General features: G+C 43.7%; 1 protein-coding gene across 10 annotated transcripts in view; it reads left to right on the top strand.

Annotated features, from left to right (window-relative positions):
* The window catches only part of LOC110485157 (rho GTPase-activating protein 23), a 100,182-nt gene extending 75,126 nt beyond the window's left edge, over window positions 1-25,056 (top strand). For 6 of the 10 annotated variants that reach the window (XM_036940918.1, XM_036940916.1, XM_036940917.1 and 3 more), the window contains 17 exons: window positions 12,877-13,032; window positions 13,858-13,972; window positions 14,108-14,147; window positions 14,474-14,611; window positions 14,747-15,055; window positions 15,301-15,362; window positions 15,480-15,598; window positions 15,703-15,821; window positions 16,043-16,195; window positions 16,481-16,559; window positions 16,696-16,769; window positions 16,927-17,016; window positions 17,301-17,426; window positions 17,578-17,619; window positions 17,963-18,056; window positions 20,156-20,187; window positions 20,438-25,056. In XM_036940918.1, the coding sequence (XP_036796813.1) occupies window positions 12,877-13,032; window positions 13,858-13,972; window positions 14,108-14,147; window positions 14,474-14,611; window positions 14,747-15,055; window positions 15,301-15,362; window positions 15,480-15,598; window positions 15,703-15,821; window positions 16,043-16,195; window positions 16,481-16,559; window positions 16,696-16,769; window positions 16,927-17,016; window positions 17,301-17,426; window positions 17,578-17,619; window positions 17,963-18,056; window positions 20,156-20,187; window positions 20,438-21,934 (3,245 nt within the window). In that variant the 3' untranslated portion in view covers window positions 21,935-25,056. Of the gene's footprint in view, window positions 1-12,876; window positions 13,033-13,857; window positions 13,973-14,107; window positions 14,148-14,473; window positions 14,612-14,746; window positions 15,056-15,300; window positions 15,363-15,479; window positions 15,599-15,702; window positions 15,822-16,042; window positions 16,196-16,480; window positions 16,560-16,695; window positions 16,770-16,926; window positions 17,017-17,300; window positions 17,427-17,577; window positions 17,620-17,962; window positions 18,057-18,385; window positions 18,411-20,155; window positions 20,188-20,437 lie in introns of all 10 variants that reach the window. The other 4 variants (XM_036940920.1, XM_036940913.1, XM_036940915.1 and 1 more) reach the window with 4 other exon arrangements.
* Window positions 25,057-25,446: the final 390 nt, after the last annotated feature.

Raw genomic sequence — 25,446 nt, 5'->3', positions numbered from 1 at the left:
TCCCCGGGCCTTCCATACCTACATACCTTAAGGGAACATTTCGGCATTTCGTGTATGATCAGTGAGAAAGTCCATATTGCAAATGTACGGTCCCTTACCCGACGTCCGAAATCGTTTGTAAAATTCGCGGTCGGCGTCGGGACGTGCGGTAGGGCCGGACCTACCGGGAAGTCGTCGAATGAACTTTGTCGGACTTTCGGTTCCCGTTTAAAAAAAAAAACAAGTTTCGGACCGTTTTTCCGCCGTCCCGGACACTCCCACCAGATGGCATACGGAATCATATGGCAATTTGGCAAAACATCACGAATCGCGACGGGGCCTTATCTCAAAAACTGAAAATATTTCGAAGCCGAAACTTGGCGAGCGTAGGTTTGGCTCAAGGGGCAGTTGGCCCCGAACGGGATGGCGTCTAGGCCTCGACGGTTTTTGAGCTACGGCCATTTTTCTGGGATTAAAGGCTTAAAATGGAAGTAGAGAAATTATTTTTCCACTTCGGGTCAAAGCCAAGGAGCCTCCGTTGTCAATAAAAAAAGAACCAGCCATTTATCTATCGTCATTTAAGAGAAACGGAACAATGACAAATTGGTGATGGTCACAAATAGGCGTTTTTTTTTTTTCAACGGTTACAGATCCAGTTGCAGGGTGTTCATACGAATCTTTTTAAAGTGTGCTGCGGAGCTCTGCGACATTTCTGTGATTTTCTATGATTTTCTGAAATAACACAATAACCGACCATTAGAATAGTAGGCCCAAAATGAAGCCTGCCCCACAATGTCATTTGCTTTTGAGTGACAGTGAGAGAACCGTTAGGGTGAGAAGAAAAATTCCACCATAGGAATGTTCCTAAGGTCCTCCCGATCTGAACAAGCCTAACCTTGACCGTGTGGCATTAACCCTTCACAGTAAAACAGTGTTTTTTGATCTCACAGATTACAGTGTCATCTCTCCCCATAGGAATACATAGCCTGCACCACAAAATTCAACCTGAGGCCTATGTGGGTTATGAATGCCGTATGAACCTGTCTTCGGTACCAGTCCATCAGGCCACTATGAGGTCTACCTGTGTTGATTCTAAGCTTCCTGGACCAACCGGAAGTGGTTCAAATCACCCTAAAAGTGTTTACCCATACACTGCCTGCAGTTTGATAGACATAGTGCATTCAACCCTGTGTAGATCAGTCAATTCTTAACGTAAAGACTTAAAACTCGGGATTCTGTAAGTGGCCATGTCAATCAAGACATGTGGTGATTTATAGCTTCCTGTGCCAACCGGAAGTGCCATAATTGGTGTCTCAGGGGCTGTTTCGAAGGGTTAAAAAAGTCAGATCTGTCCAAAACTTCATATATGTGATTAGGCAACCCCCATGAACTGTAAATCAGTCATTTTTCCCAAAAAAAATCAAAGGAAAAAAAAATTGCACTAAAACACAACTTGGATGGAGGGACGTATTGGGGTGCGTAGAGATAGACAGTGGCCGCAATAGTTAGCTTTGTTGGAGCTAAAAAAGAACGGTCGGACCTAGAGTTCCGAAACTTTAGAAACCTGTTCTAGACCTCCGGGCCATGGTGCGTGGCGAGTTACGTGGCTCTAGACGGTTCTCGGACCGAGAAACAGCCTCGTACATTTGGAATAACTTCAATTCATTTTTGCATCACGAAAATGACGACGTTTAGAAAAGTCTCAGAGACGCAAGGCTAGGTGCGTTGAAACCGGCTCGGCCCATAGAGACGGACCCCAAAGTTTCTGTCCGATAGCTCATTCAAGGACCCCGTAGCAAGTCATGGAAAATAGTGGATTTTCAGCACCAATTAGGGTTTTTCTCGGACACCAAATGACCTATCGAGCCGAAACTCGGGATTCGGGGTCGCCTCACATAGGACTTCACATAATGTCCGAACTGGACCCGCAGCTAGAACGTAACTATGTGTTTTACCTTTTTATTATGTTTTCAACTAGAGGCGCTGTGAATTATGGGCCTGCTCTGACATATGTGATAGTTGGCTACTAAATGAGTAGGAAAAAGTGGGTTTGGTGTCAATTGATATCCATTTGGTGTCATAATGACATCTAATTGACTGATGGACACTGACTTGCTAGTTGACTTTTGTACATTTGCAATATGTTTAAACGGAGAGGGACCATCACCAAAATGGCATTCTGAAATCAACACAAAAAATGGCATCACCATAGTCTCCAGACTGTTCTGAGTTCAACGAGCTATCCCGCTTGACCGTAGCTCGCTCGGTCTAGGCGCAGCGACCATTACAATAGTAGGCCCAAAATGAAGCCTGCACCACAATGTCATTTGCTTTTGGGTGACAGTGAGAGAACCGTTAGAGTGAGAAGAAAAATTCCACCACATGAATGTTCCTAAGGTCCTCCCGATCTGAACAAGCCTAACCTTGACCGTGTGGCATTAACCCTTCACAGTAAAACAGTGTTTTTTGATCTCACAGATTACAGTGTCATCTCTCCCCATAGGAATACATTGCCTGCACCCCTAATTTCAACCTGAGGCCTATGTGGGTTATGAATGCCGTATGAACCTGTCTTCGGTACCAGTCCATCAGGCCACTATGAGGTCTACCTGTGTTGATTCTAAGCTTCCTGGACCAACCGGAAGTGGTTAAAATGCCCCTAAAAGTGTTTACCCATACATTGCATGCAGTTTGATAGACATAGTGCATTCAACCCTGTGTAGATCAGTCAATTCTTAACGTAAGGACTTAAAACTCAGGATTCTGTAACAGCATACCCCAATGAGGATATGTGTTGATTTATAACTTCCTGTGCCAACCGGAAGTGCCATAATTGGTGTCTCAGGGGCTGTTTCGAAGGGTTAAAAAAGTCTGATCTTTCCAAAACTTCATATGTGTGATTAGGCAACCCCCATGAACTGTAAATCAGTCATTTTTCCCAAAAAAAATCAAAGGAAAAAAAAATTGCACTAAAACACAACTTGGATGGAGGGACGTATTGGGGTGCGTAGAGACAGACAGTGGCTCCAATAGTTAGCTTTGTTGGAGCTAAAAAAGAACGGTCGGACCTAGAGTTCCGAAACTTTAGAAACCTGTTCTAGACCTCCCGTAGATGGTGCGTGGTGAGTTACGTGGCTCTAGAAGGTTCTCGGACCGAGAAACAGCCTCGTACATTTGAAATAACTTCAATTCATTTTTGCATCACGAAAATGACGACATTTAGAAATGTCCCAGAGTCGCAAGACTAGGTGCATTGCGAACGTCTCGGCCCATATAGACAGACCCCAACGTTTCTGTCCGATATCTCATTCAAGGACCCCGTAGCAAGTCATGGAAAATAGTGGATTTTCAGCACCAATTAGGGTTTTTCTCGGACACCAAATGACCTATCGAGCCGAAACTTGGGATTCGGGGTCGCCTCAGCTAGGCCAACACATAACATAAGAAATGGACCCGCAGCTAGAACGTAACTACGTGTTTTATGGTTTTTTTATGGTTTGTACCGAAGGCGTTGTGAATTTTGGGCCAGCTCTGAAGTATGTAATAGTTGGCTACTAAACGAGTTGGAAAAAGTGGGTTTGGTGTCAGTTTGTATCAGTTTGGTGGTCAGAATGATATCTAATTGACTGATGGACTCTTGTCCACTTGACTCTTGTACATTTGCAATATGATTCTATAGTGAAAAAACATCACCAAAAGCGACATTCTGAAATCAACCCAAACGAGCGATTGAGATGACCCAGAATCACTGCAAAGCCATCCCGAGTTCATCGGGCCAGTCAATTTCACATTCCTGCAGGATTTTTATAGCATGACAAATTCGTGATGGTACCTGCCCATTAAAACATATTGCAAATGCACAGTGACTTTGAAAAAGTAAGAAACAAAAAAAAATACATCTAAAATTTTTTGAGCATGACAAATTCGTGATGGTACCTGCCCATTGAAACATATTCCAAATGCACAGTGACTTTGAAAAAGTAAGGAAACAAAAAAAAATACATCTAAAATTTTTTGAGCATGACAAATTCGTGATGGTACCTGCCCATTGAAACATATTGCAAATGCACAGTGACTTTGAAAAAGTAAGGAAACATAAACAAATTCGATAAACAAATTCGTGATGGTACCTGCCCATTGAAACATATTGCAAATGCACAGTGACTTTGAAAAAGTAAGGAAACATAAACAAATTCGATAAACAAATTCGTGATGGTACCTGCCCATTGAAACATATTGCAAATGCACAGTGACTTTGAAAAAGTAAGGAAACATAAACAAATTCGATAAACAAATTCGTGATGGTACCTGCCCATTGAAACATATTGCAAATGCACAGTGACTTTGAAAAAGTAAGGAAACATAAACAAATTCGATGAACAAATTCGTGATGGTACCTGCCCATTAAAACATATTCCAAATGCACAGTGACTTTGAAAAAGTAAGAAACAAAAAAAAATACATCTAAAAAATTTTGAGCATGACAAATTCGTGATGGTACCTGCCCATTGAAACATATTGCAAATGCACAGTGACTTTGAAAAAGTAAGGAAACATAAACAAATTCGATAAACAAATTCGTGATGGTACCTGCCCATTGAAACATATTGCAAATGCACAGTGACTTTGAAAAAGTAAGGAAACATAAACAAATTCGATAAACAAATTCGTGATGGTACCTGCCCATTAAAACATATTCCAAATGCACAGTGACTTTGAAAAAGTAAGAAACAAAAAAAAATACATCTAAAATTTTTTGAGCATGACAAATTCGTGATGGTACCTGCCCATTGAAACATATTGCAAATGCACAGTGACTTTGAAAAAGTAAGGAAACATAAACAAATTCGATAAACAAATTCGTGATGGTACCTGCCCATTAAAACATATTCCAAATGCACAGTGACTTTGAAAAAGTAAGAAACAAAAAAAAATACATCTAAAAAATTTTGAGCATGACAAATTCGTGATGGTACCTGCCCATTGAAACATATTGCAAATGCACAGTGACTTTGAAAAAGTAAGGAAACATAAACAAATTCGATAAACAAATTCGTGATGGTACCTGCCCATTAAAACATATTCCAAATGCACAGTGACTTTGAAAAAGTAAGGAAACAAAAAAAAATACATCTAAAAAATTTTGAGCATGACAAATTCGTGATGGTACTTGCCCATTGAAACATATTGCAAATGCACAGTGACTTTGAAAAAGTAAGGAAACATAAACAAATTCGATAAACAAATTCGTGATGGTACCTGCCCATTGAAACATATTGCAAATGCACAGTGACTTTGAAAAAGTAAGGAAACATAAACAAATTCGATAAACAAATTCATGATGGTACCTGCCCATTAAAACATATTCCAAATGCACAGTGACTTTGAAAAAGTAAGGAAACAAAAAAAAATACATCTAAAAAATTTTGAGCATGACAAATTCGTGATGGTACTTGCCCATTGAAACATATTGCAAATGCACAGTGACTTTGAAAAAGTAAGGAAACATAAAAAAATTCGATAAACAAATTCGTGATGGTACCTGCCCATTGAAACATATTGCAAATGCACAGTGACTTTGAAAAAGTAAGGAAACATAAACAAATTCGATAAACAAATTCGTGATGGTACCTGCCCATTAAAACATATTCCAAATGCACAGTGACTTTGAAAAAGTAAGAAACAAAAAAAAATACATCTAAAAAATTTTGAGCATGACAAATTCGTGATGGTACCTGCCCATTGAAACATATTGCAAATGCACAGTGACTTTGAAAAAGTAAGGAAACATAAACAAATTCGATAAACAAATTCGTGATGGTACCTGCCCATTGAAACATATTGCAAATGCACAGTGACTTTGAAAAAGTAAGGAAACATAAACAAATTCGATAAACAAATTCGTGATGGTACCTGCCCATTAAAACATATTCCAAATGCACAGTGACTTTGAAAAAGTAAGAAACAAAAAAAAATACATCTAAAATTTTTTGAGCATGACAAATTCGTGATGGTACCTGCCCATTGAAACATATTGCAAATGCACAGTGACTTTGAAAAAGTAAGGAAACATAAACAAATTCGATAAACAAATTCGTGATGGTACCTGCCCATTAAAACATATTCCAAATGCACAGTGACTTTGAAAAAGTAAGGAAACAAAAAAAATACATCTAAAAAATTTTGAGCATGACAAATTCGTGATGGTACCTGCCCATTGAAACATATTGCAAATGCACAGTGACTTTGAAAAAGTAAGGAAACATAAACAAATTCGATAAACAAATTCGTGATGGTACCTGCCCATTAAAACATATTCCAAATGCACAGTGACTTTGAAAAAGTAAGGAAACAAAAAAAAATACATCTAAAATTTTTTGAGCATGACAAATTCGTGATGGTACCTGCCCATTGAAACATATTGCAAATGCACAGTGACTTTGAAAAAGTAAGGAAACATAAACAAATTCGATAAACAAATTCGTGATGGTACCTGCCCATTAAAACATATTCCAAATGCACAGTGACTTTGAAAAAGTAAGAAACAAAAAAAAATACATCTAAAAAATTTTGAGCATGACAAATTCGTGATGGTACCTGCCCATTGAAACATATTGCAAATGCACAGTGACTTTGAAAAAGTAAGGAAACATAAACAAATTCGATAAACAAATTCGTGATGGTACCTGCCCATTGAAACATATTGCAAATGCACAGTGACTTTGAAAAAGTAAGGAAACATAAACAAATTCGATAAACAAATTCGTGATGGTACCTGCCCATTAAAACATATTCCAAATGCACAGTGACTTTGAAAAAGTAAGAAACAAAAAAAAAATACATCTAAAAAATTTTGAGCATGACAAATTCGTGATGGTACCTGCCCATTGAAACATATTGCAAATGCACAGTGACTTTGAAAAAGTAAGGAAACATAAACAAATTCGATAAACAAATTCGTGATGGTACCTGCCCATTAAAACATATTCCAAATGCACAGTGACTTTGAAAAAGTAAGAAACAAAAAAAAATACATCTAAAAAATTTTGAGCATGACAAATTCGTGATGGTACCTGCCCATTGAAACATATTGCAAATGCACAGTGACTTTGAAAAAGTAAGGAAACATAAACAAATTCGATAAACAAATTCGTGATGGTACCTGCCCATTAAAACATATTCCAAATGCACAGTGACTTTGAAAAAGTAAGAAACAAAAAAAAATACATCTAAAAAATTTTGAGCATGACAAATTCGTGATGGTACCTGCCCATTGAAACATATTGCAAATGCACAGTGACTTTGAAAAAGTAAGGAAACATAAACAAATTCGATAAACAAATTCGTGATGGTACCTGCCCATTAAAACATATTCCAAATGCACAGTGACTTTGAAAAAGTAAGGAAACAAAAAAAATACATCTAAAAAATTTTGAGCATGACAAATTCGTGATGGTACCTGCCCATTGAAACATATTGCAAATGCACAGTGACTTTGAAAAAGTAAGGAAACATAAACAAATTCGATAAACAAATTCGTGATGGTACCTGCCCATTAAAACATATTCCAAATGCACAGTGACTTTGAAAAAGTAAGAAACAAAAAAAAATACATCTAAAATTTTTTGAGCATGACAAATTCGTGATGGTACCTGCCCATTGAAACATATTGCAAATGCACAGTGACTTTGAAAAAGTAAGGAAACATAAACAAATTCGTGATGGTACCTGCCCATTAAAACATATTCCAAATGCACAGTGACTTTGAAAAAGTAAGAAACAAAAAAAAATACATCTAAAATTTTTTGAGCATGACAAATTCGTGATGGTACCTGCCCATTGAAACATATTGCAAATGCACAGTGACTTTGAAAAAGTAAGGAAACATAAACAAATTCGATAAACAAATTCGTGATGGTACCTGCCCATTAAAACATATTCCAAATGCACAGTGACTTTGAAAAAGTAATGAAACAAAAAAAAATACATCTAAAAAATTTTGAGCATGACAAATTCGTGATGGTACCTGCCCATTGAAACATATTGCAAATGCACAGTGACTTTGAAAAAGTAAGGAAACATAAACAAATTCGATAAACAAATTCGTGATGGTACCTGCCCATTAAAACATATTCCAAATGCACAGTGACTTTGAAAAAGTAAGAAACAAAAAAAAATACATCTAAAATTTTTTGAGCATGACAAATTCGTGATGGTACCTGCCCATTGAAACATATTGCAAATGCACAGTGACTTTGAAAAAGTAAGGAAACATAAACAAATTCGATAAACAAATTCGTGATGGTACCTGCCCATTAAAACATATTCCAAATGCACAGTGACTTTGAAAAAGTAAGGAAACAAAAAAAAATACATCTAAAAAATTTTGAGCATGACAAATTCGTGATGGTACCTGCCCATTGAAACATATTGCAAATGCACAGTGACTTTGAAAAAGTAAGGAAACATAAACAAATTCGATAAACAAATTCGTGATGGTACCTGTCCATTAAAACATATTCCAAATGCACAGTGACTTTGAAAAAGTAAGAAACAAAAAAAAATACATCTAAAAAATTTTGAGCATGACAAATTCGTGATGGTACCTGCCCATTGAAACATATTGCAAATGCACAGAGACTTTGAAAAAGTAAGGAAACATAAACAAAAAAACATCCCAAAAAATGTTGGGTAACCAGCTGCATATTTTAGATCACAAGCTTGAATTCTGAGCATGACAAATTCGTGATGGTACCTGCCCATTAAAACATATTGCAAATGCACAGTGACTTTGAAAAAGTAAGGAAACATAAACAAAAAAACATCCCAAAATTTTTTTTTTGGGTTACCAGTTGCATATTTTAGATCACCAGGTGCACATTTCAGGTCACCAGGTGCACATTTCAGATCACCAGGTGCACGGAGGAAAATATTTACTTTTGACTTTGACTTTTGACTTCCTATGACATCATATTGCAAATGGAGAAAACATATGCCTTATGCACAAGTAAAACAAAAAGAAATATGTAATACAAGTTGACCAAGGTATAGTTTGAGCAAAGTAAAGTTTGAATTTTGAGCATGACAAATTCGTGATGGTACCTGCCCATTAAAACATATTGCAAATGTACAGTGACTTTGAAAAAGTAAGGAAACATAAACAAAAAAACATCCCAAAATTTTTTTTTTGGGTTACCAGTTGCATATTTTAGATCACCAGGTGCACATTTCAGGTCACCAGGTGCACATTTCAGATCACCAGGTGCACGGAGGAAAATGTTTACTTTTGACTTTGACTTTTGACTTCCTATGACATCATATTGCAAATGGAGAAAACATATGCCTTATGCACAAGTAAAACAAAAAGAAATATGTAATACAAGTTGACCAAGGTATAGTTTGAGCAAAGTAAAGTTTGAATTTTGAGCATGACAAATTCGTGATGGTATCTGCCCATTAAAACATATTGCAAATGCACAGTGACTTTGAAAAAGTAAGGAAACATAAACAAAAAAAATCCAAAAAATTTTGTTGCACATTTTAGATCATCAGTTGCACGGAGGAAAATATTTACTTTTGACTTAGACTTTTGACTTCCTATGACATCATATTGCAAATGGAGAAAACATATGCCTTATGCACAAGTAAAAAAAATATGATAATAAAGCATGACTAAAGTATGTTGATAAAGTTCTTATACATGTGTTATTGACACAAAAATCGAAAGAATTTTGAAAAAAGGTCAAGAAAGCACTTTTTTAAGGATGTATGAAGTTTTTTACCAAATTTTGACATTTTTGACTTTTGACTTTTGACTTCCTATGAAATCATATTCCAAATGGAGAAAACATATGCCTTATGCACAAGTAAAAAAATATATATATATATGATAATAAAGTATGACTAAAGTATGTTGATAAAGTTCTTATACATGTGTAATTGACACAAAAATCGAAAGAATTTTGAAAAAAGGTCCAGAAAGCACTTTTTTAAGGATGTGTGAAGTTTTTTACCAAATTTTGACATTTTTGACTTTTGACTTTTGACTTCCTATGAAATCATATTGCAAATGGACAAAACATATGCCTTATGCGCATGTACTTAAAAAATATATATATATGATGACAAAAGTATACTCATACAGTACTTACCCATGTGTAATTGACAAAAAACTCGAAAGAATTTCGAAAAAAGGTCCAGAAAGCACTTTTTTAAGGGTTTTTAATTTTTTTTTTAAAAATGTCATTTTTTAAAATTTGGCTTTTGGATGTTGACTTGGGTGCCATTTGCAATATGAAATGCCCCGGTGGAACGCACACGCCCCCTATTGGAATTTTGAAGTGTTACAATTGGCAATTGCCATATGGCATTTGCAATATACTTTGCATGAATCAACGCCAAATTGGGTGGTATTGACCATCGTGTATATGGTTTGTCCAATGCCAATATACCGCCATTTGTTTTTGTCCAAATCAGGGGGGTATTCCCTTACTTGCATACCGCCTGATATAGAGGTCCTGGGCGGTAGGGAACTCAGCCCCAGTGATGTACTGGGCTGTCCGCACCACCCCCTGTAGCGCTATGCTGTTGCCATACCAAGCAATGACGCAGCCCGTCAAGAAGCTGTAGAACATGGATTTTGAAGGCCCCGTGCCAACCTTTTTCAACCTCCTGAGTGGGGATGAGGCGCTGTCTCTTCACGACTGTGCGTATGTGTGTGGATCATTTTAAGTCCTGAGTGATTTGGATCCCGGGGGACGTGAACCCTCGGAACCTGCTCCGCTGCAGCCCCGTCGATGTGGATGGGGGCGTGCTCGGACCCCCATTCCCGTGGCCTCGCCGTGGTTTGTGTACAGGAAGTGCAGGAGGGGACTGAGCACGCACCCTTGTAATACAATTAGGCTATATCTTGACATAAAAACACAAAGTCTGTCAGATTTCCAGTCATTCCAAATAATTGAATAACCCTTGATCTTCAAGAATAGGACTTATATAGAGAGATTAGCCAAATAGTTTGACCTGAGCATGACCCAAAAACGAAGGACTTATTAACCTACTCTGTTTATGATTTTGTTGTTTTGAGCTGACAAATAAATGCTGCTCTCGTGGAATGGCATGCCTTGAGCACTACCCAAAAGTGCTATTTGCATGTGAAAAATGAACGCCATATGCCGCATTTGCTATAGGCCTAATGACCACGCTTATGCATGATATCTTGATCATTTGTAGCTGGTTAAATCTATCAAAAGTGTGCAAGTTTGAGCATGTGTCTGTGAGGCCCATGGATTTTTTTTTTTTTTATCAGCACGAATTAGATTGAGCAATAAAAGCCTCGTGGTCTTCTTAAATTCAACTTGTTTTTGACAGTATGTGGAGCACAATACCGCATAGTTTAGAAGGGAGGAAGTCCCTCAAAGTGTTATTCCATAGACTGGGATCTGCACTATGCTGCGGTTGCAAGAGTGAATTCTTCACTCGTGGCCGTCCACCGGTCACAAAAACAATACGCGATAGGCAGCTTAAACCTCTTAAATTCAACCATTTATTGGGTTTAAAATGCACAGTCGTCCACAAAAAACGACAATCCGTAAGAAAGAAAAAGCCCGAGCAGCAGTGTGAGTCAGTGCGCCATGTATGTAGATGTCAATAATAAGTGATATCTGTGTCGCCCGTAGTCTACACCCCTGCTGTCGTCCTGACCTCCAAGCCTTTGTTCAAGTAGGTTGTGTAATCTTTGGTATGCTGACAGCAGTCTCACCATTGGAAGACCGCTTGGACTGTAGCCTACCAAAGCCTAGTCCTGCTCTTTTCCAGCTATCCATCAGACGGTCTCTGACTTGTGGTCAGACTCGCTCAGGTGGAACAAACTTAAACCTGCTCCTTTTTTCAATGCTGATTTCAATGTCTTTGAGGAAACAGAAAGGTGTCAATAACAACAAAAAAATCGCCAACATCCTTTATGAATTGAAGAGTAATCCAAGTAATCATCTAGTTTTTCAAAGGAATCTGTAATCTGATTACAATATTTTTGGTAACGGATTACGGTTCGTTTTTGTTGTAATCAGTTATATGTAACACATTACATGTAATCCGTTACTCCCCAACCCTGATCTTTGAGATATTACTTATGGTTGTTTTATGTATTTCTGTCGTTCAACTTTGAAATGACTGCTTTCATTTTGAAAATGCATAGCAGCTAACCAGTGTAATGCAATCACACAAATGAACACACTGAATCACACACAGCCTTACACATTCTTCCCAACCCGCTAGTTGATAAAGAACTGAAACCGAGCGTTATTACATGGTACTCAAAGCCTTATCCGTTTCTATTTGAAGAACTGTTCTCATGGAGGCCGCAGACACAGGTACAGCATAGGGCGTTGTTTCAATCTCTCTCTATGTTGTTTTACTTTCCACCTTATTAGTTTGTCTATTGTCCGTGTGTGTGTGTGTGTGTTTTTATGCAAAAGAGCTGTAATATGGCTCATTTACAGATACGCTATTGGAGTTCTAAATTGCAGTTCTGCCTTGTTCTTTCCTGACCATTTTCATCCACTTTCTCATTGGGGATGCTTCATAGAACACATGTTATAATCTGTGTACGGTGTTTGTGTGTTAGAAGGACCAAGAAAGTGAGTACGTGAGTAATGTGTCTGGTCAAAGGTTCTCAGAGAATTCCCTTTTGAAAACAGTATCTCTGTCCTTTATGGTCACCCTCTGGTGGTACCTCATCGCTCTCCCTTCCTTCAAATCCTCTCCCCTCCTCCCTCTATCCTTCCCTCTCGTCCTCTCACCCTTGATTCTGCCCTCTGCCCTCTGCCCTTTCCTAACCTTCCCTCTCCTCCTCCCTCTACCCCCCTTCTACCCCCCCCCCCCCCCCCCCCACACACACAGATGAGCCGACGAGCCCCAGCGCTGACCTCCGTGCCCGCCACGTACCCGCCTCCTCCGTGGTGTCCAGCGGCATGAGCTCAGCGCCCGCCATCGTCACCAGCCCCGCCTCCCCCACCTTCACCTTCCCTCTAACCAGGCTCTTCTCACACGACTGCAGTGAGTGTCCCCCTTGAGCCGGACTACCCCGGACCGACCCCCCTGCATGCAGCCATACCAGAACCCACCCAGCACCCCTCTCTGCGGTGTCTGGTACCATGCGAGCAGACATGCCACCTCCACATCTATGGAGAGAATGGCTTACTGTACACAGCATGCTCCTTTGTCTCTCTGCATGAGTTGATTGACAATTTTTCCATGGCGAAGAGGTCAATTAGCCTCCAGTGAATAGGCCTTGTGTACTTCTATGTGCCTGGTAAGATGCATGCGCACCCTAAAGCAAATATAGTCTCTTCTCGGTGGACTAACCGCCTAGGCAGATGCATATGCGTCACTGAAGTGAATGTGGTTACTCTCTACCTTTGGTAGAAAGTGTGTTTTCCTCTGTATAGACTAGAGCATGAAGTCCAGAGGTCCTCGTACACCCAGCTTTAGCCCAGTCTGCCAGACAGACTCCCCTTGCACGACAGTAGTGAGCGAAGTGACCTGAGAAGATCTAACCTAACCTGAGTCCATCCTGCCAGCCCACCTCTTCACCCGCTACCTCACCCCAACCACCTCACCCAACCACCCTCCAGCTCTCTGTCAACCGCTCACCCTCGTCTCTTAACCCCACACTCCTTAACCTCCTCTCATCCTCTGACTGCCATTACATCTACATTCTTCTCTTTCCTTCCTTCCTTCTTTCTTTCCTTCTTTCTTTCTTTCTTTCTTTCTTTCTTTCTTTCTTTCTTTCTTTCTTTCTTTCTTTCTTTCTTTCTTTCTTTCTTTCTTTCTTTCTTTCTTTCCCTCTCTCTCTCACTCGCTCCGTCTCCCACTGAGCAGGCAGTATTAAATCCAGTCGCCGTTCCTCCTATCTTCTAGCCATCACCACGGAACGCTCCAAGTCATGTGACGAGGGACTCAACACCTTCAGGGGAGAGGAGGGCCGCGTCTTCTCGTGAGTAACGGAACACCGGGGGGAGACGTGGGAAAGCGATTTAAGAGGGATTCATCTGGAGCATATGATCAATTCATTTCGTAGGAAATCTTGCGGTAGTCATTTTAAACCAACCCTCCGTTTTATTCTCCATAGGAGGCTGCCAAAGAGAGTGAAGAGTTTCTTCACTGATGGGGTGAGTTTTCCCCCTGTTTCGCAACAACAGTAGGCTGTACCCTACACGTGACCACACTGCTGATTGCAGAGGACCTGGCAGCTTGGGGAGTGTGTCTGAATCCATCTGGGGTTTTTTTCAGTGTGTTTATCCTAAAAACCTGTTGTGGAGTGGTGTGTAACTTTTGACCCTGTGTGTGTGTGTGTGTGTGTGTGTGTGTGTGTGTGTGTGTGTGTGTGTGTGTGTGTGTGTGTGTGTGTGTGTGTGTGTGTGTGTGTGTGTGTGTGTGTGTGTGTGTGTGTGTGTGTGTGTGTGTGTGTGTGTGTGTGTGTGTGTGTGTGTGTTAGTCTCTGGACAGTCTGGGGGCAGCGGAGGAGGTCCGCTCCAAACGCCACTCCACCTCAGAGCTGGGCAGCATCAGCTACAGTGACATATGGAGAGAGGGATGGCTGCACTACAAACAGATCCTCACGGAGAAGGGCAAGGTGAGAGAGAGGGAGGAGAAAGCAGGAGAGAACGAGTAGAGGAATAGGACCTGCTGCAGTTTAATGAACCATTTCCTCTCTCTCTATCTCTGTCCTCTCTGTCTCTCAATCTCTCCGTTCCAATCTGTGTTGCAGAAGGTGGGCAGCGGCATGCGTCCGTGGAGGCGGGTCTTCTCGGTGTTGCGCTCCCACTCGCTCTTCCTCTACAAGGACAAGCGGGAGGCGGTCCTGCGGGGCGCCACTCTGGGAGGCGATGCCGACGAGGAGCAGCCAATCAGCATCCGGGGCTGCCTGGTGGACATAGCGTACAGCGAGACCAAGCGCAAGCACGCGCTGCGTCTGACCACTCAGGACTTTTGTGAGTACCTGCTGCAGGCCGAGGACAGAGAGGACATGCTGGACTGGATCAAGGTCATCAGTGAGAACAGCAAGACGGACAATGAGGTGGGTCAGAGGGCACCACTCTCACCTCTCAACTGACCTCTCACCTCTCAACTCTGACCGTAGACCCCTCTCAACTCTGACCCTAGAACCCTCTCAACTCTGACCCTAGAACCCTCATATCTTATGTCACAGACTGCCTTTTATTTATGTATCTCCTGTAACATTGTTGCACATGTCACCTTTCTTCACTGGTGTTGCTACAGTGTAAGCCTGTATTGATGAGGTGGACTGTGTGTTTGTCTCAGGAGCTGGGATTCTCAAGACAGGCTCTGATCAGTAAGAAGCTCAATGACTACAGGAAACAGAGGTGAGGGACACATACCTGTCACTATACAGCAGTAGTGTTTGGTACATCCATCTTGCTTGCCATTGGCTGGTAGAGTCCGTTTGTAACAGTCTTCTCTCTGTCTCCCCCTGCCTCCAGTCCAACAGGCAACAAGCCGGACTCCTCGCCCAGGGTGTCCCGTGCCAAGCCGTCCTTCCTGCTGGCCAAGATGGAGAACGCTGCCGGGGCGCCGCGCTCACCCAAACCTGAGGGCAAAGGTCAGAGACAGGAACCAGCCAGCAGTGGTCATTCCAGGTGGATGTTTGCTCTGACTCTGTGTCTGTCTGACTGTCTGACTCGCTGTCCCTCTGTCTGTCCCCAGATGAGAGCAGCCCCCCTAAGTCGCCATGGGGGATCAACATCATGAAGAAGTCCAAGAAGTCAGCGCCCAAGGCTTTTGGAGTGCGGCTAGAAGACTGCCAGCCAGCCGCCAACAACAAAGTCAGCCATAGCCTCTAATCTCATCTTATCATATACTGTAAATGTATCATTCTGTGCGTGTTTATATGCCCTGTGAAAGTATTTACTGAAAATGCATGGCGTATGGACATGTATGGGTCAGTGTGTGTCTACTGTTTACTATGATGTATCTGTGTGCTGGTAAGGTTATGTGGGTCCACTCCTGTCCGACCCTCCCCTCTCCTGTCTGTCTGTCCTCCCAGTTCATACCTATGATTGTGGAGATCTGCTGTGGGCTGGTGGAGGAGATGGGTCTGGAGTACACCGGCATCTACAGGGTCCCAGGGAACAACGCAGTGGTGTCCAGCCTTCAGGACCAGCTCAACAAGGGGTCGGACATCAACCCTGCAGAGGAGGTGAGCAGAGCAGGAACCCAGTCGCACGGGCACACACACACACACACACACACACACACAACCTAACGTACAGTAAGCAATAGGCACAGTACACAGTGACTGGGTTAGATAGACACAGTATATCTAGTCATCTGTGGGATGGTGTTAAACAGCATCAGTGGGGTATACAAGTGTTCAGCATAGGGAAAGGATGATATGAACATCAACGATTCTATCCAACCCCGTCTCTAAAGACCTTTTAGTCTTGCCTTTGACCCCCCCCCCCCTGTTCTTACCGCTTCACAGAAATGGCAGGACCTGAATGTGATCAGCAGCTTGCTCAAGTCTTTCTTCAGGAAACTTCCGGAGCCCCTCTTCACTGACGGTGAGTCCCCGTTTTGGTAGAAGAACCATCAGTAAAGGCAGGAATCAGCTCACATTCATCCTCCTTTTTAATGTTTTTGAATGTTAGTTTTTATTTCAATGTACTGCAACTATTCATATTACTCTCATCCTCACAGATAAGTACAATGACTTCATCGACGCTAACCGGATGGAGAATGCCGGGGACCGGCTAAAGACCATGAAAAAACTGGTATGTTGTCTGAGCGTGTTCCTCTATTGGCATATCCGGTGTCGTCTTTCCCTGGAAGGATGATATGTTCAAGGGCTAGCAGATTACACAGGATACTCAGAGGTGTTGACATATTTCTCCTTATCTCTCTCTTTCTCTCTCTCTCTCTCTCTGTTAGATCCGTGACTTACCAGACCATTACTACCACACTCTCAAGTTCCTGGTTGGCCATCTGAAGACGGTAGCCGACCACTGTGAGAAAAACAAGGTCCGGACACTGCTATCGTGGTGCTCTAACGCGAACGGGTTACTATTGGCCTGCGCGTCCCAAATGGCACCCTATTCCCTATATAGTGGCCGACTTTTGACACCCAGCCGACTAGTGACACCCAGTGACTTTTCCCGCACCCAGTGGCACTTTATTCCCTATGTAAAGTGCCCGACTTTTCACAGTGTTACAGTTCGGGTGTGTTAACACGTGGTCGCCATAGCAACGGATTATTATTAAGGAAGACTGGTTTATAAGGAGGTGTGTTGTTTCTGTGCGTGTAGATGGAACCTCGTAACTTGGCCCTGGTGTTCGGGCCCACGCTGGTGCGGACGTCTGAAGACAACATGACAGACATGGTGACTCACATGCCTGACCGCTACAAGATAGTCGAGACGCTCATCCAACACGTGAGTGACCCTCCAATCCCAACCAATGACAAACCTGTTTACTGGCTTCATGTTAACTCTCCTCCAGTGAGCTGGCGCTACCCTGTCGGGAATATCTTCTCACAGATCTCTTCTTTCTCTCTGTCTCCTCGCACTCTGTTTCCTCACACAGTATCTCTGGTTTTTCAGTGAGGACCTGGACAAGGATGAGAAGGTACAGTGGGATATACTCTGCAAACTGTGGAGACTATGTGGGAGCAGCTGTTCAGTTCACACGGTCATGTTGGAGCTCACTGTGTAATCTGCTCCAGTAACCAGCCCAAATAGAATCCTGCAAGTCAGGGGATATCTGATCTATGTGTCATTGCCTGCGTCTCATATTGCACCCTATTCCCTTCGTAGTGCACTACTTCTTACCAGAGCCCTATGGGCCGAGGAAGAATAGCGCATTATATGGAGAAACGGTTGCCATTTGGGACAAAGTCACCGATTCTGATGTAGGACTTAAATCCAGTGTTCATGTGTTGTTTATGACTCGATGCCTTTCTCCCCTTCAGACTCCAGTAGACACGAAGGACCTGGTGCCTGCCCCCAATATCGACCACTTGCTCTCCAACATTGGCAAGACCGCTCTGCTAGGGGAGGCGTCAGGTGAGGGCCCGCCCACCACTGCCCAAATGCACCAGTCACAACCTGCACTGAGCTACTGACAGCCTGTGCAGACCAATCACGGTTCACACTGTGGCCAAACTGGCCAATCGGCGACTGGCAATAATTATTGACAGCCACACAGTTGAACCAATCCCATGCAACCAGGAAATAGGCATGACATACATTTGAAATGATTTGCCCTTGCTGAGTTTCTCTCCTTCCTGATTTGATCACTAGACTGTGTGCTTCTTTCCTCTCACCTGGTTTTCTTTTCTTCTTTATTACTCATCCTTCACTGTCTCTTCTACATCGCTGCATCCCTCTCTTAGCTGAGCCTGTGGAGCAGCCACTGCGGTAGGATGGGACTTCCCCTGCCAATTCCTGTGTGTGTGTGTGTGTGTGTGTGTGTGTGTGTGTGTGTGTGTGTGTGTGTGTGTGTGTGTGTGTGTGTGTGTGTGTGTGTGTGTGTGTGTGTGTGTGTGTGTGTGTGTGTGTGTGTGTGCGTGCGTGCGTGCGTGCGTGCGTGCGTGCGTGCGTGCGTGCGTGCGTGCGTGCGTGCGTGCGTGCGTGCGTGCGTGCGTGCGTGCGTGCGTGCGTGCGTGCGTGCGTGCGTGCGTGCGTGCGTGCGTGCGTGCGTGCGTGCGTGCGTGCGTGCGTGCGTGCGTGCGTGCGTGCGTGCGTGCGTGCGTGCGTGCGTGCGTGCGTGCGTGCGTGCGTGCGTGCGTGCGTGCGTGCGTGCGTGCGTGCGTGAGAAAGGGTGAGTTTTGGTGTGATGGTGTTTGTTAGTGAAAGATGGGTGGGTGTGGTGGGTGTGTTTGGTATGTGTCACCATCTTCAGAGGAAGTTGCTCTCGGCTCCCTTTGTGTCAGCTTGACTAAGGCAGGAGGTGTGTGTGAGGATGACCCTGCACTTGGTGTACTCTGTCACTGAGAGAGAAAGCCCCTCTACAGTGGTCTGTCCATCTGTCTGTCCTGTCTGCCTCACCTGCTCCACTCATTCTCTATGGGCCCTCTCATGTGTTACTCTGGGGTTTTAGTGTGTGTGTGTGTGTGTGTGTGTGTGTGTGTGTGTGTGTGTGTGTGTGTGTGTGTGTGTGTGTGTGTGTGTGTGTGTGTGTGTGTGTGTGTGTGTGTGTGTGTGTGTGTGTGTGTGTGTGTGTAGTATAGTAAACAAATAATTAAAAAAGTAAACAAACAAAAGATTTGACCAACTGGGGACATTTTCTTAGTACCGACAAGGCTTTTTCCAGGGGGTTAAGGTTAGGGTTAGGAGCTGGGGATAGTTTTAGGGTTAGGAGCTAGGCTTAGGGTTACGGTAAGGTTTTCAGGTTAAGGTTAAGGTTAGGGTTAGGGAAAATAGGATTTAGAATGGGACTGAATTGTGTCTTCCCACAAGGTTAGTTATGTGAGTGTGAGCGTGTGAGTGAGAGCGTGTGAGTGTGAGTGTGACAGAGAGTGTGTGTGTGAGAGCGAGGGCGTGTGAGCGAGGACGTGTGAGCGAGGGCGTGTGTGCGAGGTGGTGTGACTAAGTGTGTGGTGATTGAAAAACCCTTTACTCAACCTTGTATTCTGCCTTCCCTCCTCCCCGACGCTTCCTTCACCGGTTGATGTCATCAGTGTTTGCCGTGATGTCATCAGTGTGTGCTGCGATTCCTTAATGCTGTTGTTTTTCCCCACCCTCGCCCCTCTCTCCAACAACCCTGGTCACATACCAGTCAGTATGATCAACTCCATGACAATCGGTGGTTTGTGATGACACGTTGTCCTGTGTGTTAATGGTGTGTGACCAGTGTCTGTATGGTTCTGTTCCCCAGGGGAAGGTGACGGGTAGAAGGGAGGCACAGAGGATGCACAACTCCCTACTAATTGGATTAGTGTTACATTAGAGCAGTCATATTTCCTGTGTTATAACAGTGTCGAAATAGTGTGTTTTAAAAGCTCTAGCTAGCTAGATAACAGAAAGGTTTATTGTTTTCTGACGCGGCAGCTCTGTGCCCCCCCCATCGCTGCCATTCACGCTCCTCCTCCCCTCCCATGTAACACAGACCAGCTTTACAGTGTACCTTTCCCCTCTGATCCTCTCTCTTTGTCCTCTCTTAGACTCAACCAACAGTGACTCAGCTAAATCTAAGGTAAGGTCTCGTATAGCCGACTATGCTGTTCTACACTTGTTATTGAACTTCTGGCCACTCAACTTCTGGCCACACATATAGCAGAAACTGGGGACAGTTTCACAGACATAAAACGATCTTCTTCACGACCATAAAAATACTTTCAAAGTGCTGAAGCAAGTCACAAAATGTTTCTTCACACTATCTAGCTATGGTTGAGGTTGTGTAAATCGTCCGACCTTTGACCTATGTGACCTTTGTTTTGCCTCAGGGGTCGTGGGGGTCAAAGCGAGACCTCACTGCCAAGGACTTTCTGACCCTGTCCATCATGTCCGCCGTCACCGGACGCAAGCGCAGGAATCGCCACAACGGCCGCCTCGTGGGCAGCAGCACAGACGACGACTCGGAGCACGAGCCAATCAAAGCCAGCCACCTGGGGGTGGAGGAGGGAGAAGAGGCGGGGTTGGTGGTGGCAGGAGCAGACACCGCCCCACGAGCAGAGGGAGAGGAGGAGGAGGAAGATGATGAGGAGGAGGAAGAAGAAGAAGAAGAGTCTGTAGTAGAGAGAGTGAGAGTGCAGGTGGAGGTAAAGGAGGTGGTAGTTCCCAGCATGCCGTGCGGTGGTGAGAAAGAGAAAGCAGGGCAGACGGTGATGCTGCTCCCTGAGGAAGAGGCGTTGACGTCGGAGGTGAAGGGCAGGGCGTGGCGGGGACCAGAGGACGCTCGTTCTATCGTCTCCGGTTACTCCACCCTCTCCACACTGGGGCGGAGCCTGGCGTCTGAGGGCCGGTGCGATGAAGCTGACGACGAGCGCAGCGAGCTGGTGAGCGAGACGGACAATGAGAGCGGATTCGCCTCGCGCTCCCTTACCCAGGAGAGACCTGAGAAACACCCCCCCGCATCCATTACACCCACACTCACACCCCCTACCCCCACGCAGCCCCACACACAACCCCCCACAGCAGGACAACGAAGCTTCCTCTACACACACTACAAACCCCACCCTGTCTCCGCCACACCCCAGCACACCACCCCCACCCTCTCCACACACACTCAGGACCCTGGGGAGAGGAGCGAGTGTGGGGCGCGATCCACCACCCCCTCCTCCTCCTCCTTCTCGTCGTCCTCCACCACCCACAGACTGCACACCCGGCCCTCCTTCAACTCCCACAAGCTGATCCAATGTGACACGCTGGCCAGGAAGAAGCTAAAGGACAGAGGGAAGACCAAGGCTCGTTCTCTGGACCTGCTGGACCTCCCTGGGCCTTCAGGAGAGGAGGAGGGAGCTGGGGCACCAGGGGCCCAGAGGGACCGATCCAGGACCAACCCTTCCACAGGGAGCAGCCAGGAGAGCCTACGTCCACCCCGACCCAAAGAAGCCCTGCCGCCCAGCGAGGCTGCCTCTTTCACCCCCAGCGGGACAGGGCAGGGTCAGGGGCGAGGGTCTCTGGCTGACCAGGTGCGTGCGCGCCTGCTGGGCTCGGCTGATGACCTGCGTATCGTGGGGCTGAGGAAGCCACTCTCCCCGGAGACGAGGAGGAAGAGACGGGCCTGGAGAAGACACACTGTGGTGGTCTCACCTACCGAGACCGGCGACAAGAGGCCTGCGCTAGCCACCAACGTGTTCCCCATGTCGCCGGCCACTTCCAAACCACAGGAGTCACCCCTCGACCCCCAGGAGCTTGACCCAAGACATCCACTTCCCTTGGGCCAGAATCCCCCCGCCACACGCCGAGCACCAGCCTCCAGGTTCCATCAGTACCTGTAACTATGGACAGAGACTGATAGGCCTGTAAATTACAAGGCCTCTGGCCTCCCTCTCAAAGTCTCCCTCCCCTGAGCTGCTGAGCCAGGGTCTACTGTCTCAGAGGGTCAGATAGTGCTGACCCCAGGTCAGTTGCATGACGGCAGTGAGTAGTGGACAGCAGAGCCACAGACAGACACAGGGGATCTTATGACAGGTCTGATAACAGTTTTCGGCCTCCAGTCTACTCACGCTCCCTTTTCATTTGTTTCAGCTCCGTTTGCATGGCAAAGGGAATTCCAGTATTTGCCAAAGCTTTTTTTTGTGTGTTTTAAATAAAAAATAAAATAATGCTAAACTGCAATGGGACATTAGAGAGAGAGAGAGAGAGAGAGAGAGGGGGAGAGACAGTCAGTCAGACAGACAGACAGACAGACAGACAGACAGACAGTCCTCATCTCGGTGTTAATGCCAAGAACTCTCCCTCGTGCAGGCAGTAGACACTGTGTTACTGAATACTCAGATCCTTCCTGTCCTCTCTGTTGCTTCCTGTCTGACACAGGAAGTGGGCTGTCCTCTCCCAGTGCACAGGGAAGAGCATGCCAAACCAAGCCTACCCAGGGTTCCTCACAGAGTGACACTTTCAACAGGGCTGTGGGCTCTCTCTCTGTCTTTCTCACAAACACACACACACTAGCTGAGAGATCAGCAAGTACACTATAAGAAGAGTACAGGCAGTATTAGAATGTGAGTTATGAGGGAGAACTCTGTCTAACCTTTGGTCCCAGCACTGACTTCTATATCAGTCTTCCTTAATATTCTGTTACTGTGACGACCACAGAACAACTGACTCTAACACTCTTCTAGTTGCCAACACTCATAAATGACATAACTCTCATACACACACATGCTCACACAGCAGTAGTGGTCTGTAACCCAGATGTTTGTCTGTCTGTACATATGTGTGTTTGCCTGACAATACCCGTGAGTATGTTTGAGTGTGCATGTGTTTGTGTGTTGAACTATTTTGTAACATTTGTACAAAGCCTTGTTAAGTTAACCTTGTAAATATATATATTATTACATTATTATTATTATTTTTTGTTTTTGTTTCTTTTTTATGGTTTACATAAGTGCACACAGGTGCACCATAATTTCCTTCAAGATGTTACTTGAAATGTTCCCCTTAATATATTATTTTTTGTTTTATATACAGTGTATATTATATATATTTTTTGGTATGAAAAGAATAAGTACTTTTATTGTGATTTGACTTCTCGCATCCTAAACGCATCCTGAAGAAGCATCCTAAACCTGACTTAATTCCCGTTCCTTGTTTCCTCATAGACGGCCTTTCTCTGTGACTCACAGTGCTCTATGCAGAAATACTTTCTCTCGTTTAGCAAAGATAGAATAACTCATCCAACATTCAAATTCTCCAGTCAAAATCCCTAGGTCTGGCCGTTGAAATGCCTCTCCATTTCATGGCTGGATAGCATCCATTTCCGGCATTTGAAGAAAGAAATGTACTCTCCCCTTGCTGACACTACTATCTACTTTATCTATTTTGCAGCAAGCAGGGCTTTATCTACTTTAGTCAGAATAATGTTTGTAAGCATCTCAGCTCTCTTATCAAAGAACGGTCACATACTGTACTCGCATCAACTCTATCATAACTGTCTTTTCAATTGGATGAAGTATTAGTTGGTAATAATTTGCTTGACCAAACCTGCGTATGTGTACCAGAGGAAACATTTGCTTTCATCTGATAGGTGACATAGAAAGCGCAAAATATTGACAACATGCCGTTAAAACGTCAAGGATGATAAATGCAACCCGCATGTATACACAAAGTTACGTTTGGTACACGTCTGCCAATGATATTTCATTTGTTATATTATCAGGAATCGTTTTAGTGTGACACCATCTGCACATGATTTTTCATGTCACATATTACATTTCCATACGTTTAGACTCACTCAAGTGAATGACCACTGCGAGTGGGGTGCTTCAGAATTCCTGGATACCAATGACTGATTGCAGAAATGTGGTTACCATAAGTAGGCATTTTGGGGTCTGCTGTGTTTCTAGACTTGCAATGCCATTCTCTTGGCCATGGTCCAAGATGAGTTTCCATTTCCCAAATACTCTTTATTACCTGTTCCTCGACCAATGTCATATGGGACTTATTCTTCGGGTTTGCCTGACAGGATTTTTCTCATCATTAAATGTCATTGACTTTTTGTTAGTCTTGTCTTACCTCAAGAGTTGCCCTACAAGTGCCTGATTTCTGGAGTGTTTTTGTTCTGCAGTGAGTGCCATGGTCAGTCCCCACCTCCCCCATTAACCCTCGTTATTCCAGACTCTCCAAAGCCAAAAGCTTCAACCTTCACATCTAGTTATAAGCCAGACTGAATCCATTATCTTCTCGTTGCTGTGCTTACATCTTAGCCGCCGACCCAAAGACGTGTACACGGGCAGCCTCTCTGGGAGGTCATTAAGAGCAACACTGTGTCTGGCCAAGGACTTGTCTATGCAGTCTGTTTGCATCTAACGAGCACTAACAAACAGCAGAATACCTGATGCTGCGAAGGCGAGGGAAAGTATACTGCGCTCCCCTGCTTTTCTCGTACACAGAGGTTATTTCATGTGGACAGTGTTTTGTACGGTATACATAACAAGCTCTAAGTAAGGGTAACCAATGCCTAAAACATGGGAATATAGTATCAACTCATTTGCATTAGATTTTGTTTGGTGAACTAACTGTATAAATGTAAACTGTAGGAGACATACAGCTGAGCTTAACAGAGCTGATCCAAACTGCTCATGCCTTCATTGAAAAGATAAATACAAAAATTGTAGAACATTCTGACAACACTCAATGTGTGTTTAGGTGTCCGTCTCTTGAAATGTGACATATCTTATGTTTGTTATTATGTCTGATAATATTTTGTACATATTGTCTTGATATGTAAACATATTGTATTGTGTAAAGTACATTTTGAATTGCTTTGAGTAAACAATCTTATAAGAAAATGGACTGACGAAAAGGTTATCCACCTGGAACCATTTTATTCGATGGCTTTTTTTCCTTCAAAGCAAGGTTATATGATGTAAATAAACAGAATTACGTTTTAAAAATAGAATTTCTTTCAGTTGCTTGAAAGTTTTGTGAATGTTTAATGTCAATGGTATTCTGTTGTCAATGCTGACATGCTTCATTCTAGGCAAAAGTTTCAGATATGTCATTGAAATGGGGTAGGATGTCAATCCACATGAACAAGATTCATTCACAGGTTTGTGAAGAACCAGGTTTGTGACACCACTGATTGGCATCCACCCAACGCATCCTGCACCACAATAAAAAAATACTGTACTTTTTTTTTTTTATCCCTCTAGCAGCGTAATTCACAGATTAATTTTGGAACTACATTACCCATAACTATTCTGCTGTAGAGCACTCAATATTGCGCCACACTTCCCTACATGCGTTTTGCCTGCACCCAGGGAGGACCTGACAACTAGAAATTGGTGCA

Source organism: Oncorhynchus mykiss, chromosome 13 (assembly GCF_013265735.2).
Source record: "Oncorhynchus mykiss isolate Arlee chromosome 13, USDA_OmykA_1.1, whole genome shotgun sequence".
NCBI lineage: Eukaryota > Metazoa > Chordata > Actinopteri > Salmoniformes > Salmonidae > Oncorhynchus > Oncorhynchus mykiss.
The sequence above is the reverse complement of the archived record's forward strand: the minus strand, read 5'-3'. Positions and strand labels throughout refer to the sequence as shown.